This window comes from Sciurus carolinensis, chromosome 16 (assembly GCF_902686445.1).
Source record: "Sciurus carolinensis chromosome 16, mSciCar1.2, whole genome shotgun sequence".
NCBI lineage: Eukaryota > Metazoa > Chordata > Mammalia > Rodentia > Sciuridae > Sciurus > Sciurus carolinensis.
In genome coordinates this window covers 10,183,810-10,196,774 of record NC_062228.1, presented here as the reverse complement: position 1 = coordinate 10,196,774, position 12,965 = coordinate 10,183,810, and the positions used below count along the sequence as shown (strand labels likewise).

Here is a 12,965-nt window from a genome sequence, read left to right as displayed (position 1 = left end):
CGTAAAGTTTTGTGCAAAGTTTTTCCTTTGGGCACCAATTGGAAATCTCTCTACTTGTAGGCAATACGGTCTTGTTTTAATAATTAGAAGTAATATAATAAAGGTGACTATATGAGCGTCTAGAAAATTAATGTCACTCTAGGTCAGTGCTTTAAGTGAGGAATATTTTTCTTTCTTCATTAAAATTATATAGTTCTCAACAAGGTATCTCCATTTTTACATAAATAGAAGAGCATCTAAGCTCAGAAACTGAAGGTCACATTGAGGTAAATTGCTGCATTAATTTAATAAATGGTCTTTAAAAACAATTTACCAATGACAGCATGCCATTCCTCTATATTAACTATGACCAAAATTCATAGAATTTGACTTGGAGAGGGAGTAAAAGAAGTTGAAATACCTTTGAAAACTCATAAGCAAAACAAACATACAAATGCATACACAAATGACTATTCTTTATAATCTTTCTGCTATTGTTCATATATCATTGCAATTTAAATATGGGAACTAGAAATTCACTATTAATTATGATTTTAAGAGGTGCTGTGCTTGACTTAATGTCATGCTCAAAATGTGGGAGATATGCAGGCTTGACTAAAGGAAATAAATTAATCAGTATCTTATTAACAATTAATAGGCCCCTAAAATGAGGGTCTAAAAATGTAAGCTTGCCATTAATGTGTGGTTTATTGTGATGTATTTGACATTCTCTGAAGTGGTTATATTCATAGCTTAATTTTAAACATCTTAAAGAAATTGCTTCAGTACAATGCTACCGTAGTCAACGCCACAAAGCTAGTTCATTTCTCACCACTTTATAGGAATATAGACTTCATAAATTACTAGGTGTATGTCTGAAGGGTATACCATGAGTGATATAAAAATCTCTAAATGCATGTTTAAATCCATATACAATGTAATCCATTATGATATCATATGACTTCATGTGATTATTTCCATAGCTACTAATAAAGAGCCTAGACTAAATAGAAAGTTAATATAGCAAAATTGTTACACTGCAGGTAACAAAAGTCAGCCTCCACTTACCAACTTTATCCTCATTTTTCCAGTTCTTTCAAAACATTAACTTTTGCTAATTTCAGTGAAGCAAGTAGATTTTGCATGTGCTGTTATGCTACTTAAATGACAGTTGGGTGGGGGCTCAGTTTGTTCTTTCATAAGGAGAGACTTCACCTGTACAAAGTTTGATAATTAAATCAGTTGTATTATGACACTAAAAATACATGCACTTTTTACTGTATTGGTATCATACTATAATGTCTTTCCACTAGAGAAAGGTGGCTTAATTTTGTGTGTGTGGTACTGGGGACTGAACCCAGGGTCACTCTACCACTGGGCTACTTCCCCCGTCCTTTTTCGTTTTTATTTTGAGACAGGGCCTCACTAAGTTGCCGAGGCTGGCCTTGAACTTGCCATTCTCCTGCCTCAGCCTCTTGAGTTGCTAGGATTTCTGGTGTGTACCACCTCACCAGGCAAGGGAAGCTTAATTTTTCTTAGCTATTGAAGATACTAATCTTAAAAGTTCAAAGAACTCAAAATTTTTATCTTTTGCAATGAAAAAATTAAATTCTATTGAGAAAGAACTGAATTGTACATGTTTGAAATTTTAAGCTAAATTTTAATGTCATGTACAGTTTTGCAAATTGTCATTTGGAACTATTCAAAAATATTATGTCAGCCTAAATCATTTTTGAAACATTATATTATCTAAATCATGCAACATATTAGCAATACTCTAAAATCCCTCATGACATACAATATCGTCATCACTTTCATAGAAGTCAAAGCAAAATCCATTCATGTGGCATCAAGGACCCACTGAACAATGCTGTTCTATTTTCCTATTTTAAACAAAAGTCTCTGATGTCAAACTTGAGATTCCTGATGATCTGTAGCATTTCTCTGCAGCTTTTGCCTGATGGTGAAAATGAGGCCTCTTCCTTGTGTGGCGGGTCCTGACTGAGACAGGCTAGCCATGCGTGGGGTGTTTGTGTTTGCTGGGCATGTGTGATTCCTGTGCCCCCGGCAATGGAGCTGCACCCTTGGTTTGCCCCACCCAGGAGAAGCCATGTTTCCACTCCTCCCTGCCTTCCTTTTGTTGCCAGCCTGTTCCCACTCTGCAAACTATAATCCTGTCCTCCCTTAAGCTCCTGCTCTCTACTGAAGGGATGGCTGCCTGTGACCTCCATACTGTCATCTTGACCAAGAGCTATCTAGTGATCTGGATCCTTAATTCCAGTTAGTGACTATAGTTAGTAGATATGGGAATTTCTGGTGCTTTCAGAGCCCTGAAATATATTTGGAGATAGGAACAACCTTTCGGTTGCTCCTTGAGTAATGTTCTCCCTATAATTGCCTTTTGCACCTTTACGGAGAATCTACCCTATATGGCAGGCTTATTTTTTCTTTATACATCTTATCCTCTGGATGCCAGTTATAGTCATATGAGAGAGTGATGTCAGCCGAGCTGTCATAATGTTTCTGTAGCAATTTGGGATAGTACCAGAGGTTATATATGAGGGAGCAGATACAAACTTTCCTCCTGCTGCATTTTGTGTGTTTGTGTGATTTGAGTCAGAGGGGGATGGGAAAAAAGAGAGAAGGCGGGGGAAGGTTTTGGTCCACAATCCTGTCCTACCACCTCAATTGCAAGCACTTCCATTTATTACCCCATTCTTCTATTTGAAGTTGTCAGTTTGCAACCAAAGACTGCAGTAAACATACCTGGAGTTTGAGGAAGTCAGGCTTATTGCTTGTTGCAGCAAGAGGAACACACACCCTAAGAGCCACAGGGACCGACTCGATGCAGAGGTGTTAAGAATGACTTATTATAGGATTTGGGGTTGTGTTCATTGACCAGGGGGAAGTTTCACGGAAGCAAAGATGCTAGAGATTAAATGCTGTCAGGATGTAGGGGTAATTCTATGATTAGGTATCATCGTAAATCTTATCTAGAAGGATAGAGGAAAGCAATAAGGCTAAAGTTTTAATTGGGGAAAAAAAAAAACACAACAAAAACAACCTTGGTCATTCATGTCATCCAGGAGAGGGGGAGTATGGTATTTTTTGTGGTTTGCACAGTGACCTTGTTTTTGTCTGTGCTTACACAAGGTCATGGAGTGGACTTGGTTTTTTCCCCTATTTCATTGTCCAGTGACCTTGTCTGATGTGGGTGTCTTCAGAGGTTACTTGTGTTGGACAGCACACCATCAAGCTGGGCTCTGTGTGTACCATTTTCCTGCATCCTAAGGCCTTCCCTATAGCTCTGGGCCAGCTCCTAGTTTCCTGCTTTTCTCTTTGTCAAAGTTAATTGTTAAACACAATCGAAAAAGATAAATGAGGCTGGGTTTGTGGCTCAGTGGTAGAGCACTTGCCTAGCATGTGTGAGGCACTGGGTTCAATCCTCAGCACCACATAAAAATAAATATAATAAAGATTATTGTGTCTATCTATAGCTAAAAAAAAAAAAAAAAAAAGATAAGGGGGACACTGGCTTTGCAGGCAGAGAAGAATGTGGGTTTTGGAGTTAGTTGGAGTTTCTGTTTGTTCTTCTACTCACCAGTTTATCCTCCCTGAGCCTCATTTTCTCCATACTTAAAATGAGGATTTTAATAGTTGTGGTGAAGATTCAGTGATACCGTGTATAGAGAGCATGCAGTACCTGTTATGACTAATAGCTCGATAAAATTTTCATCATCATCATCATCACCAACAAGAGGTTCCCCACCCAAACTCAGAAGGTGGTAGTAAATAGAATTATTGTTTAGCTACATAATATTATAATGAATAAAAAAAAAAAAAACTACAAATCCTAAGATTCCTGCTTCTCCTTCCCTTCTTTCATAGTAGTGTGATTCTTAAAAGGAGCCCAGGTTCATACCACCCTAAAAGTAGAAAGGAGTCGTACACTTACAAAGAAAAATAGAATCTGATGAAAAATTATGTAGAATTAGTTGCATGAAGTTAAAGAGATCCTTTATGGATTTAATTTGCATAATAAGTCCCACTGACAGGTAATAAGTCTCCTCAACAGGTAAATGATGTCTATTACAAATGATGCTGGGGGACAGTTTTCTGAAGTTTCCTCCTTAACCAAGGCACAAGTACCTACCCTGCCAGTGGATCAGAGGGAGGCATGTAACTGTGTAAAATTGCCAAGTGGGCTGTCACCATTTCTTTTTGTTCTAACTTGGCTTCTGCATTGGCAAGGTTATTTAAAAGGCCTCCCCAAAGCCTTTGATGAATTCTGTTGTGTGCTTCCGCAGAAGTTGCCCACAGCACCTCCAAACAACATGTGCGTTCTCTAGACCAGCACTGGCTCACTGAAATACTTGTTACTGATCCATGACAAGACAAATGTACACATTGAGATGAAGCTTTTAGAAATGGTTACCGCAAGAATAGAGGACTACAGCATCAAAGCACGTAGTCTTTGAAGCAGACTTGTATTTCATGTCTTTTGAATTTTTCATGATTTATTTTGATCACACTTTATACAAGTATCAATCTGCCATGGATCCGGAAATAAGATGTCCGTCACCAAAGGAAGTTTGAGAAGCACTGTCCAAGGCCAAGGGAAAGCCTGACGTGAACTAATGGAAGCAGAGTCATGCACACAGGGCACATCCAAGCTTCACAAACAAGATGGAGACACTCTGGAGATAGGGGTGGAGCGAGAAGTGTCTATCCATTGGGGCATAGTGTACACAGGATTTCCACTCAATGTGCATCCTCCTGTGGGAAGCTCTGAATGACAAGTCAGGAATGTTTGACTTATTTGAGTGTGATCAAGGATTACATAACTCTATTTGGTGTCTACATAGTTCACTCTTAGGAAATATGTCTAAAAGTATCTAACCTACATGCTCCACATCAGCTTTCAAGTCTTTTCCATCATCTTTCACAAACCAAACCAGAGTTGGATCTTGACATTTTTTTTTTCTTCTTCCTGGATGTAATGCAGGACTTATATATCCCAGCTAGAATCGGAGTTAGATAAAATACATCCAGGGCAAAAAGGTGTATTCAATTAAGGGGACATGGATGCATTTTCAGTCTGAAAGCTGTGGTAGAAGCCAGCTAAGTGGAATAAAAGAAATTACATATAATATCAGAAAAGAGGCCCATGTGATATCAGAAAGGAAATTGCATATAATATTAGAAAAGCAGCTCTTTGGGTTTAAAAGAATGTTTTCGTTTAGTGATTTGATCTGCAGAATTATGCCAAGTACTTGGTGGGTGTAAACTTGACTGGTAAGTCCACAAGAGAGATGCTTGGGCTCTGTGCCTCTGCTCAGAACTCAACCACAGAGCTCCTTGTACGTGGCTCCCTGGAACAGGGATGGTGTGCCATCCTGTGGATTCATGTCAGTGGGACTCCTTCGGAAGTATTGGAGATTGATTTTAGAAACAATAAGAACACCTTGACTTTTGATTATGACAACATTATATAAAAATTAAGAACATAATTAGAAGAGTGCATGTGTGTAAATAGATGTATATATGTGCACACACATGTCTGTATACATACATAGAGAGTTGATTCTCATTATTTGTGATAGTTCTGTTCCACAAAGTTCCCATGAACACTGAATTAGGGAATACTGAGCCAGTATGCTTAGGTTCCTATGAGTTGGGTTAGGTTCCTATGAGTCTCTGGTCATAAAATTTCTCTCAATCAACCAATGTATAACCTTCCTAAATGTGTGTTTCTGTTTAAAGACAACCGATTTAGTGTGCGGTGTGTTGTTGATTCGTTAACACTGAACTACAGCACAGCCTGCTAACTACTGACATGGCCAACAGCATCCTAATTCATGCCTGGATTAAGCTTATCTAGCATGCTTGTTTTCTTCAGAAGACTCAGGCACAGCTTTCTCTACACTGAGGAATTCCAGGGCCCTATCCACGAGGGCCAAGACAAACAGCAAAACCCACCAATTCATTTATAAAGCTTCCAAAATTTACAGCCTGAGAGCTAAAACTATAGGGCAGAGGGTTTTCTTGTTGGACTTCAGGAGAACATGTTCATAGGGTAGCTGAAATTCTTGGCTGCTCATATAGTTTGCATAAATTCTACCATATATCATAAAAATGGCTCCATAAAAGTACAAAAAAGTAGGCAAAACATTTTGTTGGATATAATGTAGAAATATCTATGCTCTTCCTAAGCCCCTCCCCCAAGAGTTGAATCATATAGGTGGAAGGTGAAATTCAGTCAATGCCAAATAATGGAGACACTAACCTTTCAGGGATGTCTGGTGCTGGGAATGCTGGAGGTAAGAAAAGGGGTGAGCCCTTCCTCTCTTGGGGGCCCTAAGAAGGGGCAGTGACCACACACACCTCACAGTTGAAGGATGCTGATTTGACACTTAGCTCCCTTTCCTCTCCTCCTTGTGTTATCTTTTTATGAATACGATAGCATTATTTTGCTTTTCCACAGTTCCCTGGTCTGCATTGCAGTTACTTAGGGTTAACTATGGTCCCTGTATGTATTACATGGAAAATTCCAGAAACAAATCATTCATAACTTTTAAATAACTTTTAGAGTATATTGCTGTAGTTATTGTATTTTATGATTAGTTATTTTGTTAATCTCTTATAAATTAAGCCTTATCACAGGTATGTATGTTTAGGAAAAAATAAAAGTGTTCACGGGGTTTCAGGCATCCACTGGGGGCTTTGGAATGTGTTCCCCACAGATAAGGGGGGGCCACTGTGGATGTAATGGTGCGGTGGAGAGAGGGCCATGTTTACAACCATGCTTGGGGTGCTTCTGTTAAGTCATCTCTTTCAACTGAGTTCCCCTCCCCCAGGTGTTGGAATGAACGATGGCCAGTGGCATTCCATCTCTGTGTCTGCTAAAAGGAACCACCTGAGTGTGGTGGTGGACGGCCATGTGACCACTGCTTCTCTTTTGCTTGGGCCTGAGCAGCTTTATTCAGGAGGCACCTATTATTTTGGAGGTAAGAAAAGGTGTGAGGACTTCCGGGTAGTTGGGCCCTATTTGCCTTTACAACTCCTGTGTCTTGAAGTCTTCATGCTTTGACCTCCGTAAATACTGAGGAACAATTTCTCACTTTCCTTAAACGTGGAAATGCTGAGTGGATCACGATGACAAATTATGATCTGAAGTGCGTTGTTAAGTGGACTTACTGATGTTTACAATTTCTGTGATGAGATTTATTTGGAGTAGGCCGCCTTCTTCGGTTCTTACCTTCATAGCTTGTTATATTTTCCTAATGCTAAATGGCCCTTCTATGTCTTCTTCTGCCTTCATGGGTTGATTTTATTGCAGTGTTTTCCTGATCGTGTCCCTCTTAGCTCCTCTCCAGCATCCCTACATCTTTCCCACTGCCCAATGCAGAAGGGCAATATGATGTGGATGGACAAATGATTTAACTTAATTAGCCAGAGCAACCTCTTCTCCTTGCTAAGTAATAGTGCACTGATGCATTTGTTGAAATGGGGACCTCGACTTTCAACACGGGGTCATCTTCCTTAGAGAATAAGAACAAATGAAGCATTTACCTGCCCCATGGATGTTCTAATTAAAAGCCTGGAAAAAAGAAACTGGAGAAATGGAAATGAATTTTTATCACTAAAAAATTAGAACAAAATGTTCTTTGCCATTAGAAATGCAGTTTTAAAACTGTTAGTGGCTAAAACTTCTGTCTAATTATGACAAAGGGTGTTTCTTATATTATCATTGTTTTGGTACCATTACCTTTCATCTGGACAGTTGCTTCTGTCTGACTCATTTTTTAATTTGGGGGAAGTAGCCAAGGCTTCATTATTCACCACGAAAATACAAATTAGTTTGTAAGAATTGACAGTGAGTACATAAGCCCGTGAATCAATTCATCAGAACCTAAAAGCCAATGAAAGAAAAAACATTTAAAAACCTGTCCACGATCCACAAAGACAGCATGGGGCCACAGTCTTAAAAGGTGCAATTGTCTTCTTTACGAAGATGTGTTCATTTCTGAAACAGGTTGTTTCAGAGTATGTGATTGATTTAATGGCAATCCATAGGAACACATTCTTTTAATCGATAGTAAGATGTACAGAACAACTTAACTAAGAGCTTTCATTTCAAAGGAAAAGATTTAGAAGCACTAAAAGAGGTAAGAAAAAAGACATATTGTTAAATGATACAAAATAAAAAAGAGAAGATTGGATAAAAATGTTTATAAATCATGAAAATAGAATAATCATTCTTAAAGTACTTTATATCCCTCATGTTCAGATTTAGCAATATTTTGCCTATTTTGTGTACAAATTTTTTTTCTCTAGTGGTTGCTTTTATTCAGACTGTAATATTTTATAGTGAAATATATCACATAGGCACTCTATGATTTTTCTTTTTACTACTCATGTTACACAGTATAATATTTTAAAACTAGTTTGGATAGTTTTATGAAAAAGTTGCAAAGACCTATAGAGAATCCCTGTATACCCCACATTCAGTTGCCTCTATTCTTTGAATGTTACAATCATGTATGCATTTTAAGGAGTACTAGTAACATTTTGAAGTACGCATCTTCATGCATACCTCTGCTTAAGAAAGAGTAGATCATCAATAATGTCTGTCCCTCTAGAATCATATCTTTTGATCTCCCTGGGTAAGTACTCTTCTGAATTTTGAGTTTGTTCCTCACTTCTTGTTCATTATAATTTTACATCTATTAAGATGTTCTTAAAAGATGTACTGCAGAAGCTTCCACCATAAAATCCCAACTCCAGTCCTTTTTAACATATGCCCTGCAGAATTTAGGCTACCCTAGAATTTCCAGGGCATGTGCTTCTAAAGCCTGATTAAGAAGGTCCATTCTCCTGGAAGTTCATTTAGTGTTTGGGGGCTAGGAATCCTGAATTCTGGGACATTCAGAGGAGAGGGTTCCAAGTGGACTTTTCACCTTTCCCTGTGGGGCTTCTTGGACCATAAGCAAAGTCATGTCTATAACAGGGCTAGGGTAGCATCCCCAAAGTTGGAGGACTGGCACAGAGGCCTGATTGTGTGGATGGTACTGGCCATGAGGTGACAACTTTTCCACATTTTACCTAAAGTCCTGTGTCCTTCCCATCAGTCCTGGGCAAACTGTGTCAGTTAGTCACTATAGAAATCCTTTTGCTTTGTGTGGACTAGAGTCCCTTTCATTGCCAGGATCTGTTTTATCTAAAGGGTGCAAGATGGTTTTTAGGCATGCAGTTCTTTGCCTAGTTGATCTTCAATTTAAAAAAAAAAATCCATGCTGTGTGACACTTACCATCATCCATCAATTCTCCTTTGCTTCTCTCTGAATTTGTCTGTAAATTTCTAGCTGTCTTATCAGAATGCAGTCAGTCTAACCTGACTGCAGTGACTGCAAAGGGTCAGTCTGTCCCAGCAGCCTGGGTTCAGTCTCTGCTCTCTGCCAGTCTAGAGAGTGACTGTAACTTTGGGAAAGAGGACAGTTTCTGGGTCAGTAAGTCTGTGTGTGCCACACAAAACTTTCCCTATTCCTCCATTACTGTGTATTTTGGACTTTTTTTTCCTTCCCCAAACAAGTGCTTTTCAAAAAGTCTGACTGCATTGTGTTGCACTATGCTCAACTTTTATTATTTATAAATACTTTTAAATCTGGGTTCTCCAGATGGAGATGGATGAGTGTCTAATTTCTGTGAATTCCCCTATGGAATCTTCGTGCTGTGCATAACATACCACACAGCATAAGCTGGGGAATTAAACTGTGTGTGAATTCTCACATTTCTCCTCCCTTGTGTAAGGTAAGCGTTATCCATCCAATGACCAGGTGGCACAACCATGAAGTCTAACTTGACATCTCACTTCTGGTATAGTGGCACCTGCCGATAATTTATCTGTCATCCTCAGAGGTGTTTAACATGCTGACTGCCTCTGGTAATGGACCCATCCATTAATTCAGCCTTAAGTGTTCTCCAGAAATCTTCCTATTTTAGAACTTCCATCTCAAATGGGTTCAGTGCTGAACATTATATTAGTTCATGTTTGCCTCTTAGAGACGGCTGAGACTAACCTGGTTGAGCCCTTTGTTCTTAGAATTGCTTGCTTATTGAATGAAGTGCCCCGTGATCTGACTTTGTGCTCTCAGTATGGTTTCATGACCTCTCCTTGTGACTCTTGAGTATGCTCAGTTTTCTTTCCTATAGGCATATTGCACAATTTATGTTATTCTGAAATAGTTTGAGAGGTGTCAGGAATTACCACCTGGGGGAAAGGAGATTAGCAGAGCTGTTTATATTTCTGGCATAGGATAGTTGCCACCAAATATTATTGAACCATTATCCTTTCAGTTTTTATCCTGACATTTTTAATTGGTTAATAATTCATCTGGAAATCATATACAGACTATGGTAACCCAGTCCAATAGTACAGAGGATTTTTAAGTACTAGAAACTTGTTTATTACCACGTATAATAAATTAACACTCCAACAGCTTTGGTTACATTTTTCTGATATATTAAATTTGAAACTTCAAAGTCTCCATTAGGTTAAAATAGACTATTTCAATATGCCTGCTAATAGTTTTAAATAATACTACTGGTTTCTATAAACATATTTTGTTAGGAAAACAAAGCATTAAAGAGAAATACCCTCAGTCAAAACATTTCATTTTAATGGAAATTCCCAGGTAGAGAACTATCACACGTTATATAGGAATTAAGAAGTTATGGGTTTGTTGTTTCTCTTTCTTTGAAATTGCAATAGTGACTGACAGCCATAAAAGCAAAGAAAGATTAATGAAATATATGTAAGTATAATGTATATGTTCATACTCAATAAAATTTTTTATTTCACCTGGGTAAACATTTAGAACATTGTTAAACTTTAGACAATAATGGTTAGTTTATATTTCTTTATTATTTCAATAATCAGAACAAATTTAAATCTTAGAAAAAAAATCAATATAAGGGGAACATTTTAAATGAGGTCAAGGATAAATAAAATCAAACAGTGGAGTGTTTTTGATATTTAACCATTTGCATTTATTAAAATGTACGTTAATATGACTCTTACATGTATAGGAAAGTAAAGTAGTTAATTAAATAAGTAGTTGGTACTTTTATTCCAAGTCAGTATATCTCCTTTTTCAGATAGTTAACTTTAAATAGAGAGGCATTGCATCATTATTGACTTATCTCTTCTTATCTACAGTGCACATTTTCATCCTTTATGCTCTTAGTTTTGCAGTCTAAAAGACTAAGTTCTCATGTTGAAGTTATCCATAATTTAATACTGCAGGCTGGCTTGCTTAGGATTCTGGACCTAACATGTATATTTCTACAATTTGGATTGAGCTAGTCTACTTGCTTATAGTTATAGTGATAGTGTCTTCCTGTGACTCCTATGGAAATCAAGAAAAAATTCCCTGTATAAGTCACAATTTGTAACTCATATCAAACTATGACTGTGATGAGTTTGCTTGCCTCCTTGGTCACAGCACATACTCAAATGTATGTTTCTTCATTTTTTTTTTTTTTCTTTACTATTCTATGATCCTGATCTGGATTCATTCCAGTGCATCTGGGTTATACTCTGATTTGCTTTCCTCAGGTTGTCCTGACAAAAGCTTTGGATCGAAATGTACAAGCCCAGTTGGTGGATTTCAGGGATGCATGAGACTCATTTCTATCAGCAACGAGGTGGTAGATCTGATTTCAGTTCAGCAGGGCTCCCTTGGGAACTTCAGTGACCTTCAGATAGACTCATGTGGCATCTCAGATAGGTAAGAACAGTCTCATTTCTTTATTTTGGCCTATTCAAACTTTTGATAGCAGATTAAAATGTATTTGTAAAATGAACATTTATTCTCTTCCTTTCTTCCACAGGAAATGAATTGTATGTACATTAGAAATTGGAAAAAATAGAACTTTTGCTTTGTATGTTGTATTTCAAATGATCATTTATAGATGTAAGACATGTGACTATGTCAATTCTACATACATGTTACTGATTTACAAAAGATAATGTGGATGCTGCTGTCATTTTAGATGGGTATAATTGTATCAAAGCCATGTCATTCAATTCAATAGATTAGGGCACATGAACAGTAAAATGGATCATCAGGTGCCAATAAATCAGAGACCTGTGTGGTCGATTGTCAAGCTGGCTTTTGCTACCCTGACAGTTGCATATTTTCAGAGGTGGGGGAACTTACTGGTGCCTATGCTAATTTCCACCTTTCACAACCTGTTACCATCTTCTCTTCAGAAACATGAAGGGGAAACCCTCCTCTAGGGGGGCCACAGTGTTTATCAAGATGCAAGGATGGCCCTATAGGTTCACAGGAGCACCAGGAAGGACATGGTCAGGCGGGACAAGCAACTTTTACAGCACTATCTAGCAGTTAATAATGGTTAAAAACTTAGTAGGCATGGGCAACTGTGGCAATGAGATCTTAGTAGCCATACTTTATAATCAGCACTGTTAATTTCAATTATTGAGTTCATTGGAATATCACACACAGTCCAGATTTTTAAAAGCCTGTAGACTTAACATGAATGAGTATTTAAATCATTCCTCATAAAATCTGTAGAACCTGTTTTTAATAGTATTTGTTTTGCATAAGTATGGAAATAGACGACAGAGAAGTGGGCTAAGATGACAGAGCAGGCAGAGTCCAGCCCCAGAGCCAGGAAGGTGTGCCTGAAATGTTTGCCAGCAGCCTCCCCAGTGCACGTTAGCACTTATGGGGGTGAATATTTCATCCGACCGTAATAAACGTATCATTGAATGTTTTAATCAATTATAATAAAAAGCAAGCAGTAACATTAATAGCATATTAAAAATCTGACAGGAACTTAATGCAGTCCTTTTATTTTCTAATGTAACTGACTTTAAGCAGGATGAGACTTGAACATAAAGGAATACAAACAGACGTGCTCATGTTCAAGTGAGTGAACATTCTCTGCACACAGATATG

The 12,965-nt window shown here is 37.9% G+C and overlaps 1 protein-coding gene across 2 annotated transcripts in view; it reads left to right on the top strand.

Annotated features, from left to right (window-relative positions):
- Cntnap4 (contactin associated protein family member 4) overlaps positions 1-12,965 on the top strand; it is a 241,960-nt gene that overhangs the window by 152,989 nt on the left and 76,006 nt on the right. For both annotated transcript variants that reach the window (XM_047529627.1, XM_047529628.1), the window contains 2 exons: positions 6,837-6,986; positions 11,597-11,768. In XM_047529627.1, the coding sequence (XP_047385583.1) occupies positions 6,837-6,986; positions 11,597-11,768 (322 nt within the window). The remainder of the gene's footprint in view (positions 1-6,836; positions 6,987-11,596; positions 11,769-12,965) is intronic.